This window comes from Mastigoproctus giganteus, chromosome 8 (assembly GCF_048544385.1).
Source record: "Mastigoproctus giganteus isolate SK-2022 chromosome 8, ASM4854438v1, whole genome shotgun sequence".
In the NCBI taxonomy this organism is placed as follows: Eukaryota; Metazoa; Arthropoda; class Arachnida; order Uropygi; family Thelyphonidae; genus Mastigoproctus; species Mastigoproctus giganteus.
Window position 1 is genome coordinate 174538747 of NC_143582.1, and position 21363 is coordinate 174560109.

A 21363-nucleotide genomic window follows, 5' to 3' on the forward strand; every position below is an offset into this window, starting at 1 on the left:
ATATAGTACAGGCAGATTTTTGAAAAACATCAAATGCATTGTAGCCCCAGGATTCTACGTGATTTATTACATTTAAGCTCTGTAAGTTAAATAAATGAAAGTAATAAAGAAATAATGAAATGCCAAGATGTAAGGGAATTAAGAAAGAAAATAACCTTCTTCAATAAAAAAAAAATAATAAATAAATAATCAACTTAATACAATAGAACTACATGATAAAATTAATTACTTCAATTTAAAACTGGCACTTATTTAATACAATGGAGTTCAAACATTCCAGTTTAGATTCAAAAAAATATTATATTTGTACAGGGCATTAGGCTAGCTAAAATTTGTAGTAATAAAGCTTTTAACAATTTAACTTTAACAATTTATCTGAATAATGATTTTCCTGTTAAATTTATTAAATCTGCAGATAGAGGAACCACTATGTGGCAGTGATCACAGTGTGCTGAAATGGGATTTACTCAAAGAAGTAACTACCATCAGGGGTAAAGGGAAGGGTTTTTGCTTTCGTAAAGGCGACTACGATGGTCTGAGACAGTATTTAAATTCTATACAGTGGGACCAACTGATGATGTTACCAACAGCAAATTCAAAATGGGAAGCATTCAAAGAACTTATTTTTTTATTATTATTTTTTTTTTATGAAAACCCCAAACACGAAAGGTATCAAAAACCTATAGTACTTAGTACCGTGCATGAGTTGAAGGAGAAGTATGGGAGGAGAAGGATGCCGGAAACTTTACTCTAGAGACTAAACATGGGTTTCACCACTTCAAGCCTCCAATACGCAAAGTGGTGGTATTTCACCGGTTGATGAAAGTCATCTACCACCTGTATATTGGAAGCTACTAGGCTTTACATACCAACTAAGAAATATTGTTCAAGGTTTAGGCCTAAATGGATGTCAGATGAACTAATGAGACATATGGCAGAGAAGAAAAATGCATGGGATACATATAAATTAACACGTGACACAGAAGCCTATGGCAGATATAAGTTGATCTGTAACCAAGTTACAAAGGAGGATAGGTAGACGAAGGCAGATTAGGAGAAATCTTTGGCAAGGGATGCAAAGAAAAACAGCAAAGAGTTCTTTACTTATGTAAACTTTAGAAGGAAGGAGATGAATCAGATTGGTCCACTTGATATCGATGGTTCAACTGTTGATGATCCTGCTCAGGTAGCTAACAAACTAAATGAATATTTTGCATCGACATTCACACATGAGGAGTTATTCAGCAAGGGGAATGCCAGAGGTGTATTCAACTCTGGCAGTAAGCTAGATAATCTTGTAATAACTGAAAGTAAAGTGGAGGAGAAATTGTTGAAGATAAACACAAGAAAGGCACCTGGCGTGGATGGAATCTATCCAATTATATTAAAGGAGACAGCAAAGGAAGTAAACGAACCCTTAGCCATAATTATGAGAGCTTCCTTGGACTCAGGGGAGGTACCCATAGACTGGAGATGTGCAAATGTGACCCCAATTCACAAAGGAGGATCAAAGGCCGACACAAGTAATTATAGACCTGTTAGTTTAACTTCTGTTCATGGAAAATTAATGGAGGCACTGGTTAAAGAAGCCCTGCAGGATCATCTAGACAAGACTTCAGTTATAGCTTGGACACAGCATGGTTTTGTTAAGGGGAAGTCTTGCCTGACCAATTTGATTGGATACTATGATGTGGTCACAAAGGAACTGGATGCAGGGAATAATTTTGATATCATATATTTGGATCTTAGAAAGGCTTTTGATACTGTTGCACATTGAAGACTGCTGAATAAATTGGAGCAGTGTGGCACTGGAGGCAAATTGCTGCTATGGATAAAGGGATGGTTGAGTGGGAGAAGACAGAGAGTGGTAATTCAATGGACACTGCCCTTAGTAGACTAATGTTATTAGTAGAGTCCCTCAGGGTTCAGTGTTGGGTCCATTGTTGTTTTCTGTATTTATAAATGATATTGATGAAGGTATATAAAGATTAATGTCCAAGTTTGCAGACAATACGAAAGTTAGCAGGGTTGTTAAGGACACTAATGACAGTACGCTGCTGCAACAGGATCTAGAAAAGTTGAGCAGATGGGCCGAGAAGTGGCAAATGAAGTTTAACATTGACAAATGTAAAATACTACATATGGAAAGCAGTAACCCCAGAGTAACGTATCAACTCTGTGGTACTACACAGACAGTGGTAGAGAATGAAAAGGACCTGGGGGTAATTGTGCAGGCAGATATGAAGTTCTCTGAGCAGTGCAGACGGGCTGCAAGAGTAGCTCATGGTGTCTTATCAATGATATACAGGAATTTTTCTAGCAGGGATAAGGAGGTGATTATTCCCTTGTATAAGGCAATGGTCAGGTCACACCTATGAGTACTGTATACAGGTCTGGAGGCCTCATTTCAAGAAGGATGTAGAGCTGCTGGAACGAGTACAGAGAAGGGCAACAAGATTAGTGAATGGAACAAAGGGTTGCTCTTATGAAGAAAGGCGTAAGTTTTGCAAATTACAGTCTGGAAACTAGGTACCGGCAAGGTGATCTTATAGAGGTGTATAAAGCCTTGAATGGTTTGAGCATGCTCAATGCTGATGAGATTCTTTCTCTTGCTCAGAATAATCACCTGAGAGGGCATAAATTCAAATTGAGGAAAGAGAGATGTAGGATAGATGTGCGGAAATTTGCCTTTAGCCAGCGGGTAGTTGGATGGTGGAACAGACTTCCATCCCTTGTTGTGGAAGTTGATAGCCTAAATAAATTTAAGGCTCAGCTGGACAGGTATTTCGAACAAACGGAGGGGTGAAGGGGAAGGGTTTTTTTTTTGTGTTTTTTTTTTGGCTGATGCTGCATAAGCTTGCTTTCTTGCATCATATGCCTCTACTAATGCTAAATCATTAACATGCCATGTCTGTAACCTATTCAATTATAAAACAATTAAAACTGGAATGTGAGGTTTCTACTAGTGCACTTTTGCACATAAACTGCTGTTAGATTAAAACTACTTAAGATGGCTTTGATCACTCAAAGCCTAATGTTAGAGCTCTAAAGCACTTAGGAGTTGGTTAACTTTAGATCATAAACTAACGTTCATCTGATTTAGTAGATAAAGTTAAAATTGGGGCATACAAGTAAAGTGCTATTGCTTCTTTTCAACTGTTCTCATCCCCACTGTCACAAATGCAGCCAGTATCAGATACATAGAACCATTCAGGCAAATGAACAAGGACAAATTAGGATCGATACAAAGCCAGATGCTACATATCAGATGTGTCTGTTGCACTGTCTCCATGAGAGTGCTTCAAGTATGGGCCAGTAAGCTTTCTTTGGACCTTATGGTCAATTATATCCTGGACTTCATTTCCATCTCTGTAGACTAAGACATGCTCAGATTGTTAACACTGAGCAGAATTTGTCAACCGATGTCAAAAAAGGAAAAAGAGAGTAATGAATGCACTTATAGATATTTGGCAAATCTGCTGGAACACTCAGAGTAAATGCCCATACAAAACATTTATTCCAAATGTAATCTTTGAGGATGCACAGACATTCTCTCAGATATGCCAGACAAGCTGTACTTGCTACCTAGGAGTCTAAAATGCTGATGGAACTGATATTTGTGTGACACTCAAGCCAAGTGGACCCAATTTCGGCAAAGTCCGGACGGTCTGTGACACCCAAATCCTCTGCCTGCACATTCACAATGGTGGGAACGTTAGTAATCCTGGGTATAATCTGCATGCACAAGCACATGGTGGGTGACCACCCACCATGGTGTGAACCAACGTAAGCAGGGGTCGAGGTGTGGAGCCCACACCACTTGGAGGAATGCCGCCCCTCTGTGTTACCAGACAGTACTAAGTGATAGATGACTCTCATCAACCAGTGCAATACCACGTTTAGTCTCCAGAGCTAAGTTCCAGTCAACCCTTCCCCATCTCTTCCATCATGCAGTATCATTGATGACTTTTGAGGTTATGATGAACATCGTGGCGAGATCCAACTTTCCTTACATTTCGAGGCTACAGCTCTAAAACTGTGTTCGAAGGCCAGCCGCTAGATAGTACACCAGACCGAACCTATTGATAACTCTCTAGGAGGCTTCCGGATCAGCTAGTGTATAATCTTGCTACCTCTACTCTGCCAGATAGTGACTGGAGGGAGTCCGAGTAGTGTATATGCGGGGGATGGGCATCGTCGGGGCCACGTTATATCAAGGATCTGGGTATATTCTTACCATGTGTATGCCATATCCAAAAATTTTATTACTTCATACAGCATGTACCCCCACCCACTTTTCTTACTATTGAATATACCATGAATTGTCAAACTAATAAAGTAAGCTTATCTGCGAAAAGATCTAAACCTACCAAACACTTCCTACTTCATTTCACAAATATACGTGGTCTCAATTCTAATCTAAACGATGTCCATTTCCACTTGCAGTCTGCCAAACCCCATGTGCTTTTTTTGACAGAATCTCAGTTTTAGATTAATTCAACTACTGCTCATCTCAACTGCCCATATTATTCGCTGTATGATTCCTTTTGCCTCAAAGGTGGTTCTTGTGCATATGGCCAATCCGATATTCCCTGTCAGAGACTTGGTAATTGGGAATCTTCTCTTTTCGATCTTCTCTGGCTTAAAATCTCTCTACCTCATTGTGCCAAATTCATCTGTTGTCTCTATCGTTCTCCCAACTCCACTAATCTTTGACTTCCTCTTTGACTTTTTGAGCTCTTTGACTTCCTCTTTGACTTTTTGAGCTCTTTGACTTCCTCTCTTTGCAACTTGATTTTCTCCAGTTCAACTTTCCTAAGAGTGAGGTAATTTTCCTTGGTGATTTTAATGTTCACAACTCCAGCTGGCTTCCGTTTTCTAGTCACACTGATCCAGCTGGTCGAGATGCTGAGGCTTTTGCAATTACTAATGACCTTGCACAGATTGTTCATTTACCTACAAGAATACTGGACAATCCCAACTATACAGCCAACATGCTTGATCTTTTTCTCACAAACAACCCTTCTAAGTACATGGTCGAAGTGAGAGGTCTTTAGGCACCTCAGATCACAACTTGGTGATTGTCTCTTCTCCAAGGGAGCCTTTATCTCATGGCTATTCCCAACCTCGTATTGTTTGGCAATACAAGAATGCAAAATGGGATGACCTGCGAGATTTCTTTTTTTTCTTTTCCTTGGTCGGATTACTGTTTCAAAACTTCTGATGTCAACATTTGCTCAGATCATGTCATTGAAATTATTCTTGCAGGAATGGAATCCTTTATCACACATTCCACTTTAAAATCTCGAATTACTCCTTTATCTAAACGTTGGTTTTCCAATAAATGTGCTAGGGCTATTCAGTGTCATTTTCTGCCTACACCAACGCTCGCAACAATTGTAAAACAGTTATTAATCAGTCCAAGCTATATCGCACAATATGAGAGATGCCAAAAGGTGTATAAGATAATATTTAAATAATTAAATGCACATGGCATAATACTTTAAGAGTTTAGTATCTATATAATATCGGTGTTTAGATACACCATAGACACTCTTAAAAAAACTACAAAGTAGTTGTTGTGGGCATCATTTGCTCTTTCTCATATTGTGCTCTGCCTTCACGACCGCATTATAGCCTTAGTAGCTAATGCGCCAATAAAACCAAGCCTTCACGACGCGTTGCCATGATACTGCACAACCTCATCAGTGGGTGGGTAGGTACCCTAGTATTGCAGACATGACGACCCAGTTGTGAAGTTAATTGCACAATATGAGAGATGTCATATTGTGCGATTAACTTCACAACTGGGTCGTCATGTCTGCAATACTAGGGTACCTGCCCACCCACTGATGATAGGCCAATAGCCTTGAAACATGTGTGGGTGGTGGTACTCACTGAGAATAAGTAACAATAGTCTTCTCTATTAGTGAAGCATTACTTATTTGAGGTAGTGCAGTATCATGGCAACTCGTCGTGAAGGCAGAGCACAATATGAGAAAGAGCAAATAATGCCCACAACAACTACTTTGTAGTTTTTTTAAGAGTGTCTATGGTGTATCTAAACACCGATATTATATAAAAAATAAAAAAATAAAAAATCTATGTAAATCCCAAAATCAGGAAGCAGTTTCAACCTGGTACTAATATCACATTCCCATTGAGAGGCCATGGCTCCTTCGAAAGCAAAATTGGCCGAACTAAGCATCACTGACACACAAACCTTTCATCATGGGGAACGTGAGACTTGGTGTTTAATGTTCTATACTCCTGCCCAGTATACAGGCAACAACTAACAACTCAATGGGGCACATTTTCTGCTGACTCAAAGGAAGAACGTATTGAAACAAAAGAAACATTCAATGCATTTGAAATATTTGCCAATTCTGTATTCAACAAGCACAAAACAACAAGAATATTCAAACTAGTATCTCACCTTGTATTAACAGAGCCATCCTATTCACAGGTTGTTGCCAATCTATTATTGCCACTCCACTCCGAATGCTCCAATTTTTTTTTTTCTGTTAAGTCGCGATTAACACTTTCCCCCTATTACTAATCCTCCAACTAAGTAGCACTACTTCAGCTAGAACTTGCTCTCTCCCTCATGTGGCATAGCTGCCATACATTATGCTCTGTGTCATTGCTATCTGTTTCCCCTCTTAGTGGTTACCTTTCTGGGTTTCCTGCTAGAATAACTGGCAGTTTTTGCTCACAGTATGTGCACTCAGACTATATGCCTACAGATGCATCTCTTGCTACCCTGCTGTATTCTGCACTAACCTGAGCAAAATCATCAATTAACCTTGACTGAAGTCCCACACCCTTCTTAGGGTATAGGACTTTGGAATTGCCTTAACATTTTTTTAACACTTTATTTAATCTTTTAAAGTAATTTATTATATGTTGCCTTTACAGCTAAGAGAACCAATTTGAATGATGAAGTCATTTAATATCACATAGCAAATTTATGTAGGAGTAACAGAAGGCAATTTTATCTTTCAATCAGGTTTGACTTTCAGTCTGCATTTGTTTCTGAAGAAAACCAAAGACAAGAAAATTGTTCCACAATACATTATGACTTGCCATATTCATGAATGTTGCATGACTATAATGGGATCATATGATTATTTGTATATGTATATTTTTTATTATTTTTTCCCTCTTCATATACTGGTACTGGATCGTAGACCACACTCTGGGAAATGCTACCCTACACTAACCTTCCAAGGAAGCAACTGAGTCAGCTTATTCTCCAGTCCTATACACAAATCACATGGATTTAAAAAAATAATAAATAAGTAAACCCAAATTATAGGGGATGGACAAAATAATAGATACACCACTGATAAGAGTTGCAGATATACACTAATATTGTGTTGGGCCATCCTTTGCTTTTTAAACAGCTTGTAATTGATGTGGAATATATTGGACCATTCTTAATAGAGGAATGTTTCAAGTTCCTTGAATGAAGGTGTAGGAAATCTGCTTTTCATTCTCCTCTGCAAATATGCCCAAAGTGGCTCAATAATCCTTAAGTCTGATAATTGGGCAGGTAATTAGAGATGCTTAGCCTCAGTTTCATGCTCCTCAAACCAAGATTGTTCATATCTGGCTGTGTATTAGGGCATTATCATGGCATTATTTGGGGAAAACAACGTTTGCACCATGGGATGGACCTAGTCATTCAGAATATCAAGGTAATCAGTGGCAGTAATTTGCCCATCCAGAGTGATGACAGGACCTAAAGAATGCCAAGAAATTGCTGTCCAAAACCAATGTTGACATCCTCCATGTTTGATGGTTGGCACAAAACAGGATGATGCACCTCCTTTGACACTCGCCAAATGTAAAATGTTCCCTGATGTTGGAAAATTGTGAATAGTGATTAGTCTGAAAATATGACATGTTTATAATCATCGAGTGTCCAGTTTTTATGCTTCTTACATCATTACTTTCTCTTTTTAGATCAGTAACGAGTGCTTCGCAATAGCAGTTACCATAAATTTTAGCTTTATGAAGTTCTTGCAGAACTTTTTTTGCTAGAAACTGGATTCTGCAATTATTTTGGGGGCAGTAGTTTCATGTTTTTGGGCTATAATTCTTTCCAGTAAGCTTTGATTTTATACCACAATTTATCCTACCAGATTTTACTTTTCTATACTTGGTGAATGTGGATACATTATACAAATCAGCAGTTTTAGTGATGCCCCCAACTAAACAGGCATCAACAATTTGATCTCTTTGGAATTTGGAGAGGTTGCTCATTTTCTTCACATACCTTTTTATATTACATCTAATATTTGTAAAATAATAAGAGAAGTTTACCTCAATATAGTACGTAGAACACTTCCATATGATACTCTCCAGAAATTAAAATGAAGGAAAGTATCATACAGAAGTGCTCTATGTACTATATTGAGGTAAACTTCTCTTATTATTTTACAAATATTGATATCAACGTAGAACGTATTGAGCATTATAGCTCTCGTTCATACTAGCTATATTACATCTAAATAAAAAACCAGTTTTTAACATCTTTACTTCACAGTACTCTTACAAGAAACAAAAAAAATAAAAAATCATTACTGCATAATTATATATACATTATACAGCCATTACATAAACTACTAATTTCATATCAGGTGTTTCCATTATTTTGCCCACCCCCACTGTACCTTACTAGAACTAACCTATTTTCCCCACTCAAAAAAAAAATAAAATAATAATAACAACAGCATGAGAAGGGAACATATGCCCTCTAAGCTTTGGCCACCTAGTTTGGTTGCAGCCTTTCCTGAATGTGGCATGGCCCAATGGTATAGATGAACTTTACCCAGAAATCCAGATGGCATACTCAACATTTGGCATGCAGTAAGCAACATTACACTTAATATACCTGCATGCACAGCAGTGACTATTAAACAGTCCATGTGACATTGTCAAAAAACATGTGTGAAGAGTGTTGTTACTAGGGGAGGAGGCATTTCCTGATAGGAAATGCCTCCTCCCCTAGTATCTCCTTAACACTGTATTCCTAACAGCATTAAATGCAATTTATACCCCTTGAAATATCTCTCCTATTCAAGTTCTTCCTTTCATATTGCAACTTATGCAATTTTTAGGTTTTATATTTTAATTTTTATATTTAATTTTTTAAATTAATTTCTATTCTTTTATTTTATTTGTTTATTTTTTGTATATATGCCTGCCCTGCTCCTTTCCTTTACTAGGCACTCTTGCTACAACTGCGGGGTTATGGCAAGAGGTCTAAAAACCACAATTTAAGTTTGTACAGAAGATGACTCCCCTCCTCAAAGGATGGGAACCAACCAATTTATTTCCAGGTGACTTTTACTGGCCAATTGCTAAGAGACCAATCATACAAGTAGAGGTGTGTTGCCAAATTGTTAACAAAGGGCCCACACCAGAATAATTTCAGCTAAGGGTCATCTCTGGATAAAACAGTGTGTTACATTTTATCAAATTAATTTTTTTAAAATAAAGGACCTGGTAATCTAAAAACCTTACAAGGAACTCGTGCAATCACTAAGTGCACAAACCAAACATGACATACTGTTTGTGTAGAGATGCTAAACAAAGAGAGAGAGAGAGAGAGAGAGATTGAGGCATGTATCTTCTACACATAACACTGCATACAATAGGCAGTATTACACTACTTATACCTGCACAGCAGAGTCTATTAAATAGGCTGTGTGAAGCTGTCAAATAGCACACATGGAGTTCACTCCATCCTTTCTGTGATCTTTTCCCAATAGGAGATGCCACCTCTATCATCCTCCCAACAGTATTAAATTCAATTTCTAATCCATGAGATCTTTCCTATCCAAGCCCTTCCTTTCATATTGCATTTTTTTAAACCATGTTTTAATTTTGTACAGAATATGGCCTATCCCCTCATGGCACAGATTGGACTCATCCAGCAGATCATATCATACACATTGATATTATGCAATCTGTAGCACAATGCACACCCCCAATCTATACTCCCCTGCAAATATTCTGCATCAGTGTAAAATTTTACCACATTCAAGCAGCTTTTTATCAGAAGCATAATTTCCTCTCTCTTTCCTGCCCATACATTTTTGTCGCAAAATTAAACTCACCAGGGTGACACTAGGTCTAAGTTAACACTATTATATCAGCATCTGTAGGCCCAAGATCATCTATTACATTAACAATGCTCATAACATTACTATATATACAGTTGAAGCTTTGCATTTTCTTATTATTTACTTCCCTGATACAGCCCTTATAATTACTGAAGAATGTTGCACCAACACCAGCCTGTTGTACATTGTTTCCATTGCATCCTTTCATGTACTGAACTGATGGGTGATCATCTATGGCTCTTTCAGGCCCCAGTTCATTTTTGATTCTGGCAACCTCACATTTCAACTCTTGAGAAAAGAGTAAAGGCACATTGAATTTTCCCCACTTTCTCGCTTCCACCCACAAGTGTACTATGTGTAAAAGATAATATGTATATTTTTGGAATGAATTAGCAAGTTTGTTTTAGGGGTTTGTTCTTTTTGCAGATTTTTCCCAGTTACACAATTGTAATATAAATGATTTAAATTTCACACTTTCATACTAAACTTCAAAGAAGGTGAATTATATTTAAACAAGTTTTCCAAAATTGCAAAAAAACAAAGTGCACAAGGATACTTGTATGGACAAATGCTTTATAAAATACTTTATAATCACGTTAGCATTAGATATGTCTTAGAAAACTCCATATTTCAGAAATTCACAGAAAACTATAATAAAATTTGGAAAATTAGTGACACAAAAAAGTAAATATGAGGATATCATCAAAATATAAGGTAATCAATATGTATGTATTTATACACAGATAACAGATAAATCTGTACACATACCTGTTTCTTGGGAAGAAATAATTTTGTATTTTTCATCAAAATGTTTCAACTCGCATGCTTTATCTGAATGATCACTGCTGGTTTCTGGTGTGTCATGTAAACTGCACATAATATTAGACAAGTGCTTAGTTTTCTCAAAAATACTGACATTCCATTTACTTTGTAATGAAAGGTCTTGGATAAGTTCCAAGAAATGATATCTATAAAAAAAATTTTCAGAATTTATCACTGGATTTTTATTATCACACCAAAATATTGTAATTCTACCATTACATTCTCCATCTGAAATTTAAAAAAAAAAAAAAAAAAATTGACCTGTATCATATTTTGAATATCACAACTCAACAAGATAATTAAAATGAAAATTAATTAAATACAGTACAACAAACACAATTTTTTTATTTAAAGGACTATTTTAAAATTTAAAACAAGCTGTTTTTAATTGAACTGTTCAAAATAGTTAATACCTTTGGGATTCTAATAGTCCACAGCTTTAATTCATCATCATCAGCATATAGAAGTATAACATACAGTAGAAAATAACAGCACCCCAAATAACGGAACATTTGAGCTAACGGCACACTGAGATCTTGCAGTGCCAAAAAAAGAAAACGGCAAGTGACACGTGATTACTGTATTTGCTTACATTCACCATTTTGAAAGTGAATTTTTTCCTGATATCACAGATTATACTGCTGTTTTACATTTATTTTAAATTAAAAATCCCTCACTATGACTCCTAAAGTTAATAAACCTCATAGAGAGAAGAAAAGAAGAACAACATTAAAGCTTAGTGACAAACTTGATATAATCCAAACTATTACATTAGGGTGATCCAGAAAGTTAATTCACATACCCATGTGTATCGTGTCTGTAAATGGCGTGCATTCTCTGTCAATTTGCCTGCTTTGCTGGATGAATAACCCCAGAGAAGAAGCCTTGCAAAAAAAAGCCCATAAAAGAAGCCTTGCAAAAAAAAGCCCATAAAAGTCCCTTGCATCATTGATGGGATTCAAACCCGGGAGCCTTTTCCACCCAGTGTGGGGAGGGACAGTGACAATACCACTGTGCTACCCGTGCAGACTAAACTTCATATAATAAAGAAATAAAATAGAATAGGGTGTAAGCAGGAGCGTATTAATGGCAGAATATGACATTGGATCGTCAACATGTTTATGTTTTTTATGTGCAGTTAATAAAATTACATTCTTAATCTCTCTTTTCTTATTTAGCCTCATTATTTCTGCATTAAATATATTAAAAATAAAACTGTCTATGTAAAGGAAAAATCGAAATAATGGCATCTTGAATCCCCGAAGGTGCCGTTATTCTGAAAGTCTACTGTATTAGGAAAATTCTGAAGAAAAGACGAAGAATTTGAAGAGAAAAAAATGGCTGACAGTGTCTCATATTGAAATGAGAGATAATAATGCTGCAATTAAACTGTTTTCTTTAAATTATAATTAGATAGTATGAATCAGAGCTGTAATGCTCAATACATTCTACATTGATATTAATATTTGTAAAAATAATAAGAGGAGTTTACCTCAATATAGTATGTAGAACACTTCCGTATGATACTCTCCAGAAATTAAAACGAAAAAAAAAATCGAAAAACTTACATTAGAGTAAAAAATAATTAAAAACCAATTTAACGCAATTAAAAATATTAAAAAGAATCTAACGAAAATATTCAAAACGATTTTTGAATATTTCTGGAGAATATTTGAATATTTTTCGTTTTAATTTCTGGAGAGTATCGTACGGAAGTGTTCTACGTCTATATTGAGGTAAACTCCTCTTATTATTTTTACAAATTTTAAATTATAATATATATAACAACAATTTTCATATATTTATTTCTTGTTGGTGCTGACACTGTTCTTTCTATAGAGATTATGTCAAGTGGGCATTTAGAGTTCAGTGCTGGATTCTTTTTTTTTTTTTTTTTGATTCTGATATTCATTAACAGTGCTAAAGATTTAAAAAAGGATATTCAAAATTACTGATGATACGTGTAGGCAAAATGGTTAATAATAATAATTAATGCATGCTTCTTGTATATTAGAATAACATAAACAAATTATTCAGGTGGTCTGAAAAATGAGTTAGGGCAGGCCTTGACAAATTTGGCATTAATGCTAAAAGTCTGTTACCAGTTGGGTGGGCATACTAAAAAGGGGGGTCTCTGTGACAGAAATTACACAGTAAACACTAGTTAGGTGATGAGGGGGAAAGTACTAGTGTTTACCTTGCCTGTTAGCATTAAATTCATATAATGAATAACTGTATAGCCAAATAAAGTAAATCAGAATGTTTTACAATGGAAGATTTTAACTTTCACAAATTGACTGAAATATGTGGGCTGGCCAGATTGCTGAATGGCAGACTATATCAGCATGTTAGAACAAGGTAACAAGGGAAAGAGATACTGTTTATTTGATTATAAGCATGACTCTTCATGCTTTAAGAATCTTCGGGTAAAGGAGCCACTAAGTGGCAAAGGGCATAATGTTGAGGTGGACTTTATTTAAAGATAAAACTACTGTCAAGAGTAAAGGGAAGGGATTTTGCTGTTTACAATGATTACAATAATTTTGATTACAATGATCTTAGACAGTTATAAGAAACCTTTTAATGGGCAGATAAACCAACATGTGTTGCTAAATGGGAAGTGTTTAGGGAAGTAATCATAGAAACTACTAAGCCCTTTTTTTTTTTTTTTTTTACTAACTAAGAGGTATTATTCAACCTTAATGGATATTAGCTGAACTGATAAGACTAGTAGCAAAGAAGAAATAGCATGGGATGATTAGAAATTAACATGGACACAGAAACCTACAATAAGTATAAACTAGTCTGCAATTAAGTTGTTAAGGTTGTTAAACATGCTAAGATATTATAAGAAATCTTTGGCTAAAAATGTGAAGAAAAGGTACAAATAATTCTTTGCTTATGTTAACACTAGAGGGAAAGGGTTGAACCATGTTGGTCCAACAGATATGAATGGCATAACTATTGATGATCCTCTACAGATAGCTGACAGATTAAATAAATATAATTTGTATCTACATTTACACTTTAAATAAGGAAACTGGGGCTGTGGAATCCATTCAATTATATTAAGAGCAGCAGCAAAGGAGGTAGGCAAACCTTTAAACTTTTGAGTGCATCCATGTATTCAGGATGAATACAAAGATGCACTAATAATTTGGAATCCATTCTGTGGGTATGTCCCCACAGACTGGAGATGTGTCTCTTCTGTTTGTGGGAGGGGAATCAAAGGGCAAGGTGAGCAATTACAGACCTGTAAGATGTGTGTTGCACCAATGAAAATAGCCGATGGTTAAAGAACTAATGCAGGATCATTTCGACAGTAATGCTATTAAATGGCGATCAGAGAATGGATTTGTTAAGAGAAGATTTTTTCTTACCAATCTGATTGGCCACTATGTGGCGATCACAAAGGAAGTAGTTGCAAAAATAATTTGGACTTCACATAGGTGACTGCCACATAAATTGGAACAGAGTGGCATTAAGCATTACTGCTATGAATAAAGGGATGGTTGAGTGGCAAGAGAAAGTGCTAATGGCCACTGATCTTCCTGGACTAATGTTATTAGTGGAGTCCCTGAAGGTAAGTGTTGCACCATTACTGTTTTCAATATTTATTAATTATATCAAGGAAATTATATCAATTTTAACGTCTATGTTTCTTGATGACAAAGGTGGGCAGGGTAGGTAATGTTTGTAATCAGGGTATGCTACTCCAGTAATACATGGACAAATTAGGCAGATAAGCTGAAAAGTTGCTATTAAAGTACAGTGGAAATTTGTGTATCTGAAGTAATCAGGACAGGTGGTTGATTAATTGAAAAAAGTCAGTTAAAGCATAATATCAAAGTAAATATCTTAAGATTTTTTTTTTTTTTTTTTTTTCCACTTTTTGGACCACTGAATTGTTTGTTCAATATAATGTAAAGCTGTATCTAGATAATTTTTTGGCAACTGCATCAGAAAATTTTGGCTCTGGATTTGATTCATTATCTTCTTCATAATTAAACCCGACTGTTTTTGTCATGGTTTATATGATTTCTGCATCATCCACAATTTTATTTGTACTATTTCTGTATAGTCCAGCAAATCATCACTGATCTGTTATAAAATGTTATCAATGTAGAATCCACTGCTGTGGATTCTACATTCTACAATCTTTAGAAACTTCAATATTCCTGAAATCTGTAGATATTTCAGGAATATTGAAGGAAATATTTCAGGACTGTAAATATTTCAGGCAAAAAAAAAAAACTATAGTAACAGTGCACTTGCCATTTAAAACATTTAACACATTTCATTCACTGATGGCAAAATAGTAAAACTAAACGTTTAAAAAAAATAATAAAAATAATAAAAATACGCATGGAAAATGAAATTTGCATATAAAACAAAGCTTGCTTAATAGGTCACCTCTTGGTCATTGCGTATTCATGTTAAAAAAATGGGGAAACTTTTATTTTCAGCTATAAAACATTTTGCTTATAATGTGGGTATTAAAGTTGCCTGCATGACACTCACATTATATCAAGGTTGCACTATTACACGGTGACATTTTCACTTCAATTTCAAAATTGAAGTGTTGAAAAGGAGGGCATGCATACATGCACAATTATAATCTGAGCAGAGTTAATTCATATATGTCGATTTTTACTGCCACTAAATATATTTACAGTAAAATTGTGTTAAATTTAAAATTAACAAAGATAACTGGCAAGGTTTTAATTATAGCAAGGTAACTATTTGAGAAAATGAGGAATGAGGACACATGTGTTCACTACTTTTCAATATAATCACTGATATGATTGATGTTTTTATTCACTGCACTTTGTGACCAATCTTGCAACTAGATTCATTTTTTTATTAAAAACCCCAGGCACGAGACATATTATAAACTATAGTACTTAGAACTGCACATGGGTTGGAGGTTGAGAAGATAAAAAAGATATTTGTTCACATTAGACTTGAACTTCTGTAGATTGTAATTTTCAGGAAATATGTATGCAGGAAGGTTGTTCCAGAAAACGGATGTTGAATGAATAAATGAGGAAGAAGAAGAAAAGTTTGTTCTGTGAGTTTTAAGTAGTAGTAGTAGTAGCAGTGGCACGTGATGCAAGAAAGCAAGTGTATGAGCTTATGCAGAATCAGCCAAAAAAAAAAAAAAACACACCATTCCCTCCAAATGCCTGTCCAGTTCCTCCTTAAATTTATTCAACCTATCAACTTCCACAACGACAGATTGAAGTTTGTTCCAGCAATTAACCAACCGCTGGCTAAAGGCAAATTTCCGCACATCTATTCTACATCTGTCTTTTCTTAATTTGAATTTATGCCCCCTTAGGTTCGTAATCTGAACAAGTGGAAGGATCCCATCAGAATTCAGCATGCTCAACACATTCAAGGCCTTATATACCTCAATCAGATCACCGCGCAGGTTCCTAGTCTCCAGCTACTGCAATTTGCAGAACTTAAGCCTCTCTTGGTAAGAGGATCCCTTCATTCCCCTCACCAATCTTGTTGCCCTTCTCTGTACACGCTCAAGTAAATCTACATCCTTCCTAAAATGAGGCCTCCAGACCTGTACGCAGTACTCAAGGCGTGGCCTGACCATTGCCTTATACAGAGGGACAATCACCTCCTTCTCCCTGCTAGCAAAATTCCTATATATCATTGACAAAACCCCATGACCTGCCCTGGCAGCCTGTCTGCATTGTCAGAAAACTTCATATCTGACTGCACAATTACTCCCAGGTCTTTTTCATTTTCTACTACCTTAAGTGTAGTGCCACACAGTTGGTACAATTTCTCTGGGGTTACTTCTACCCATATGCAGTACTTTGCATTTGTCAAGGTTAAACTTCAGTTTCCACTTCTTAGCCCATCTGCCCAAATTATCTAGATCCTGTTGCAGTAGCACACTGCCATTGCTGTCATTAACAACCCTGCCAACCTTTGTATCATCTGTAAACTTCGACATTAAGCCTGATATACCTTCATCAATATCATTGATAAATATGCAAAACAATAGTGGACCGAATACCGAACCCTGTGGGACTCCACTAATAACATTAGTCCATGAAGAGCAGCACCCATTGATTACCACCCTCTGTCTTCTTCCACTTAACCATTCTTTTATCCATTGTAGCAACTTACCCTTAATACCATTCTGCTCCAATTTGTACAATAGTCTTCCATGTGCAACAGTGTCAAAAGCTTTCCTGAAATCCAAATATATGATATCAAAATTATTTTTTGCATCCAGTTCCTTTGTAACCACATCATAATATCCTATCAAATTTGTCAGACAAGACTTTCCCTTAACAAACCCATGCTGTGTCTGAATTATTGCTGCAGTCTTGTCTAGATGATCCTGCAATGCATCTTTAACCAGCGACTCCATTATTTTACCCAGAACAGAAGTTAAACTAACTAGTCTGTAATTACTCGTGTCACCCTTCGATCCCCCTTTGTGAATTGAGGATACATTTGCACATCTCCAGTCCGTGGGAACCTCCCCTGAGTCCAAGGACGCTCTCATAATTATGGCTAAGGGTTTGCTTAGTTGCTTTGCCGCCTCCTTTAATATAACTGGATAGATCCCATCCACCCCAGGTGCTTTTCTTATGTTTAATTTCAACAATTTCAAGTTGAACAGTAAAAGGATGCAGATTGGTTGTGGCACGTGTTTGGACTGTTTTGTGAGAGAGAGAGAGAGAGAGAGAGAGAGAGAGAGAGAGAGAGAGAGAGAGAGAGAGATTATAGAAACCAATTCAGAAGAACAGTGTCCGTGGAAGTATCTATATAAAAGGCATGCAGCAGAAATAGAACATCTATGAGACAGACAGACAGAGAGAGAATTAGAGATAAGTTGTTAATTAACCTAACTGCGCTCTTTTGAATGGAGTCTAGAAGCCTGAGAGAGGTATTTGTGGCGCTGCCCAAGATGTGAGACAAATATTCCATGGTAGGGTGAATTTGGAATTTGTATGGAGTAAACAGCTGTTTGGAAGAAAAGTAATACCAATAGCGAAAGAGAAAACCAAGTTTTTTAGATGCAGAGGAAGCAATATTTGTAATCTGCTTATGCCAAGAGAGAGATTAGAAGTCAGGATAATCCCCAATACAGATATATGATTTTGACTGGAAATCTGAGTACCATTGAAAACAAGAATACAAGCAGAATACAAGTGAGATATAAGAAAGGACTGAGTTTTAGAAGGATTGAAATCAACAAAAATTATAATTGCCCCACTGGAGAATTATGTGGAGATAGGCATTTCAGGTTGTTGTTGTTGTTGTTGTTTTTGGTTTTTAGGAGCATTAGCAACTAAGGCCATATTGCTCCGGGAATATGCGGTGGTCATTCCCTGACCCTTTCCGCATCCTCCGTATTTGGTGGTGACGGGCTCGAACCCCGGTGTAATCAAGAAGCATGTGCTATGCGCTGTTGCTCCTTCCCACCTGGCTACGGAGGCGCCTAGGCATTTCAGGAATTGGTAGTGGATATTCAATAAGTTGAAGGTGTTTCAGCAGAGCAAAGTTTCTCAAACTGGAAGGTGGAATGCAATGTGCTATCAACACAAAACTATGAATAGGAATTCCAGCCAATGGAAGAAGATCATTAATATACAAGAGGAAAAGAGTGGGAGAAAGAACTGAACCTTGGGAACATCAGCATTAGGTGTGAAATTAGAAGATGAAGAGCCATTTACCATCACCTTCAGTGAACAGTCAGAGAGAAAACTGGATAACCAATTACAAAAAAAAAAACAGTTCACAAACCATAAGATGGAAGCTTGTTTAGAAGACCTTTATGCCAAACACGATCAAAAGCCTTTGAGATGTCAAGAGCAACTGCTTGTATTTCATTGAACTTTTCCATTGAATTTATCCATAAATGGGTAACATAAGCCAGAATATCACCAGTGGATTGATACTGATGGAATCCATCTGGCGATCATTGATCAGATGGAAGGATTCTAGATAGTTTAAGAGTTGGAGGTTAATTGATTTCTCCATTACTTTAGAAAGAGTAGAAGTAATTGCAATGGGAAGACAACTGGATGGGAGGGATTTGTCACTCATTTTAGAAACTGGCAAATTTCCAAGCAGAAGGAAAAACACCTGTGGAATAAGAAAGTGAAAAAAAGGTGATACAAAACAGGAGTAAGTTTAGAAGCACAGGTTTCAAGAATAAGCGGAGGAATACCATCAGGACCTGGAGCTTTCTTAGCATCATGATTCGTCAAAATCCTTCTGACATCCTTTTGATGGAACACAACAGGAGGCACTGAATGGAATGTACTTGGAATTGTAGGAGGTAATGTACCAAGATCATCAATAAACGGGTTGGAAAAAAGTAGGATGCTAGCAGGTCAGCTTTATCCTTGGCTGAAGCAGCAATAGAACCATCTGGTTTTGACAGAGGTGGACACTAGTTGCGGCCAATAGCTTTGGCAAGAGACCAGAATGCTTGGCTACTATTTGGACAAGAAGCAAGCTTTCTACTCTTGGCCTGTTCGAAATCTAGTTTGTCTGATTAATAACTGCTTTACAATTGTTGTGAGCTTTGGCATAGGCAAAAAATGAAACAAAATATTTGGAAACAAGCCAATTACGATATGCATCGTTCTTCTCTTCAACAGCCTTAGCCCAATTATTGGAAACCCAAGGTTTAGATAAAGGACAAGATTTTAAGGTAGAGTGTGGAATAAAGGATTTTTATCCCCACAAGAATAATTTCAGTGACATCAGAAGATTTGAAACAGTGATCCAACTAAGGAAAAGAAATCAAGCAGATCATCCCATTCTGCATTCTTGTAATGCCAAACACAAGGTTGGGAATAGCCATGGGAGAAGAGACCATCATCAAGTTGCGATCTGAGGTGCCTAGAGGACTACTCACCTCAACTGTGTACTTAGGAGAGTTGTTTTTTGAGAAAAAGATAGTGTTGGTTATGCAGTTAGAACTGTCTGGTATTGTGGTAGTTAAATGATCTGTGCAAGGTCAATAGTAATTGCAAAAGCCCCAGCATCTCGACCATCTGGGCCCATGTGAAGAGAAAACAGAAGCCAGCTGGAGTTGTGAACATTCAAATCACCAAGGTAAAAAATAACCTCACTTTTAGAAAAGTTGTACTGGAAAAAGTCAAGTTTCAAACAGAAGAAGCGAAAGAGTCCCAAATGATTAGTGGAGTTTAGAGAACAATAGACAACAGATGAATTTGACAGAATGTGGCAGAGAGATTATAAGCCAGAGAAGATTGAAAAGAGGTGATTCCAAATTACTAAATCTTGATAGGGAATATCAGATTGGACATATGCACAAGTACCACCTTTAAAGTGAAAGGAATCATAGAGTGAATAATTCGGACAACTATGATGAGCAGTGGTTGAATCAACTGATAACTGAGATTCTGCCAGAAAAAGTATATTTGGATTTGGCAGACTGTAAGTGGAAATGAACATCACTGAGACCACGTATATCTGTGAAATGAACAAGGAAGCATGTGGGAGATTTGGATCTTTTCGCAGATAAGTTTGCTCTATTAGTTTGACAATTCATAGTATATAGTATTAAGAAAAGGTGTGGGGGGGGCATGCTGAATGATGTAATGAAATTTTTGGTTATGGCGTACACAGTAAGAATATACTCAGCTCCTTCACATAATGTGGCCTCAACAATACACCCTCCCACATTGTGGTGAGATCTAATCTCACCACAATGTCCATTATAACCTCAAAATGGACATCGATCATACTGCATGATGGAAGAGATGAGGGAGGGTTTACCAGAGCTTTGCTCTGGAGACTAAAAATGGGTTACACCCCTTCAAGCCTCCAATAAGCAAAGAGGTGGTATTGCACTGGTTGATTAGAGTCATCTACCACCCAGTATTGGCTGTTAACACAGAGGGGTAACATTCTTCCATGTGATGTAGGCACCACATAGAGGAATGCTGCCCTGCTCAAACTTGGTTCACACCTGGGTGGTCACCCACAGTGTGATAAGTGCCGTATTTGAGGACTTGGACGTGGGGGTTTTACTCAGGGTTACTAACAGTTCCACCATCATGAAGGTGCAAGCAGTGAATTTGGCTGTGAGAGACTGATCGGACTTCACTGGAATTAGGTCCACTTAAAGTGTCTCCTGAATATCAGTTCCAATTGAGTTTTAGACTTCCAAATAGCAAAGACAGCTTGGCATATCTGAGAGAATGTTGCAACACCCTCAAGGACTTAAAAGTTGTGAAATGATAACTGTACTAGTCAACAGTACCAGTCATTATAAAATTAAATACTATATTAATAAGGATCTTATTAATACTTGTTACCACTTATATTTGCAAGAGTCCTTTATCTGTGCCTTGGGGTGCTTCTGTGGGCACTTCTCTGGGGCACTGGAACA

General features: G+C 36.8%; 1 protein-coding gene across 1 annotated transcript in view; it reads right to left on the minus strand.

Annotated features, from left to right (window-relative positions):
* LOC150082021 (uncharacterized) overlaps positions 1–21363 on the minus strand; it is a 320259-nt gene that overhangs the window by 61238 nt on the left and 237658 nt on the right. The window contains exon 12 of the mRNA XM_090380398.1: positions 10902–11101. Within this exon, the coding sequence (XP_090236524.1) occupies positions 10902–11101 (200 nt within the window). The remainder of the gene's footprint in view (positions 1–10901; positions 11102–21363) is intronic.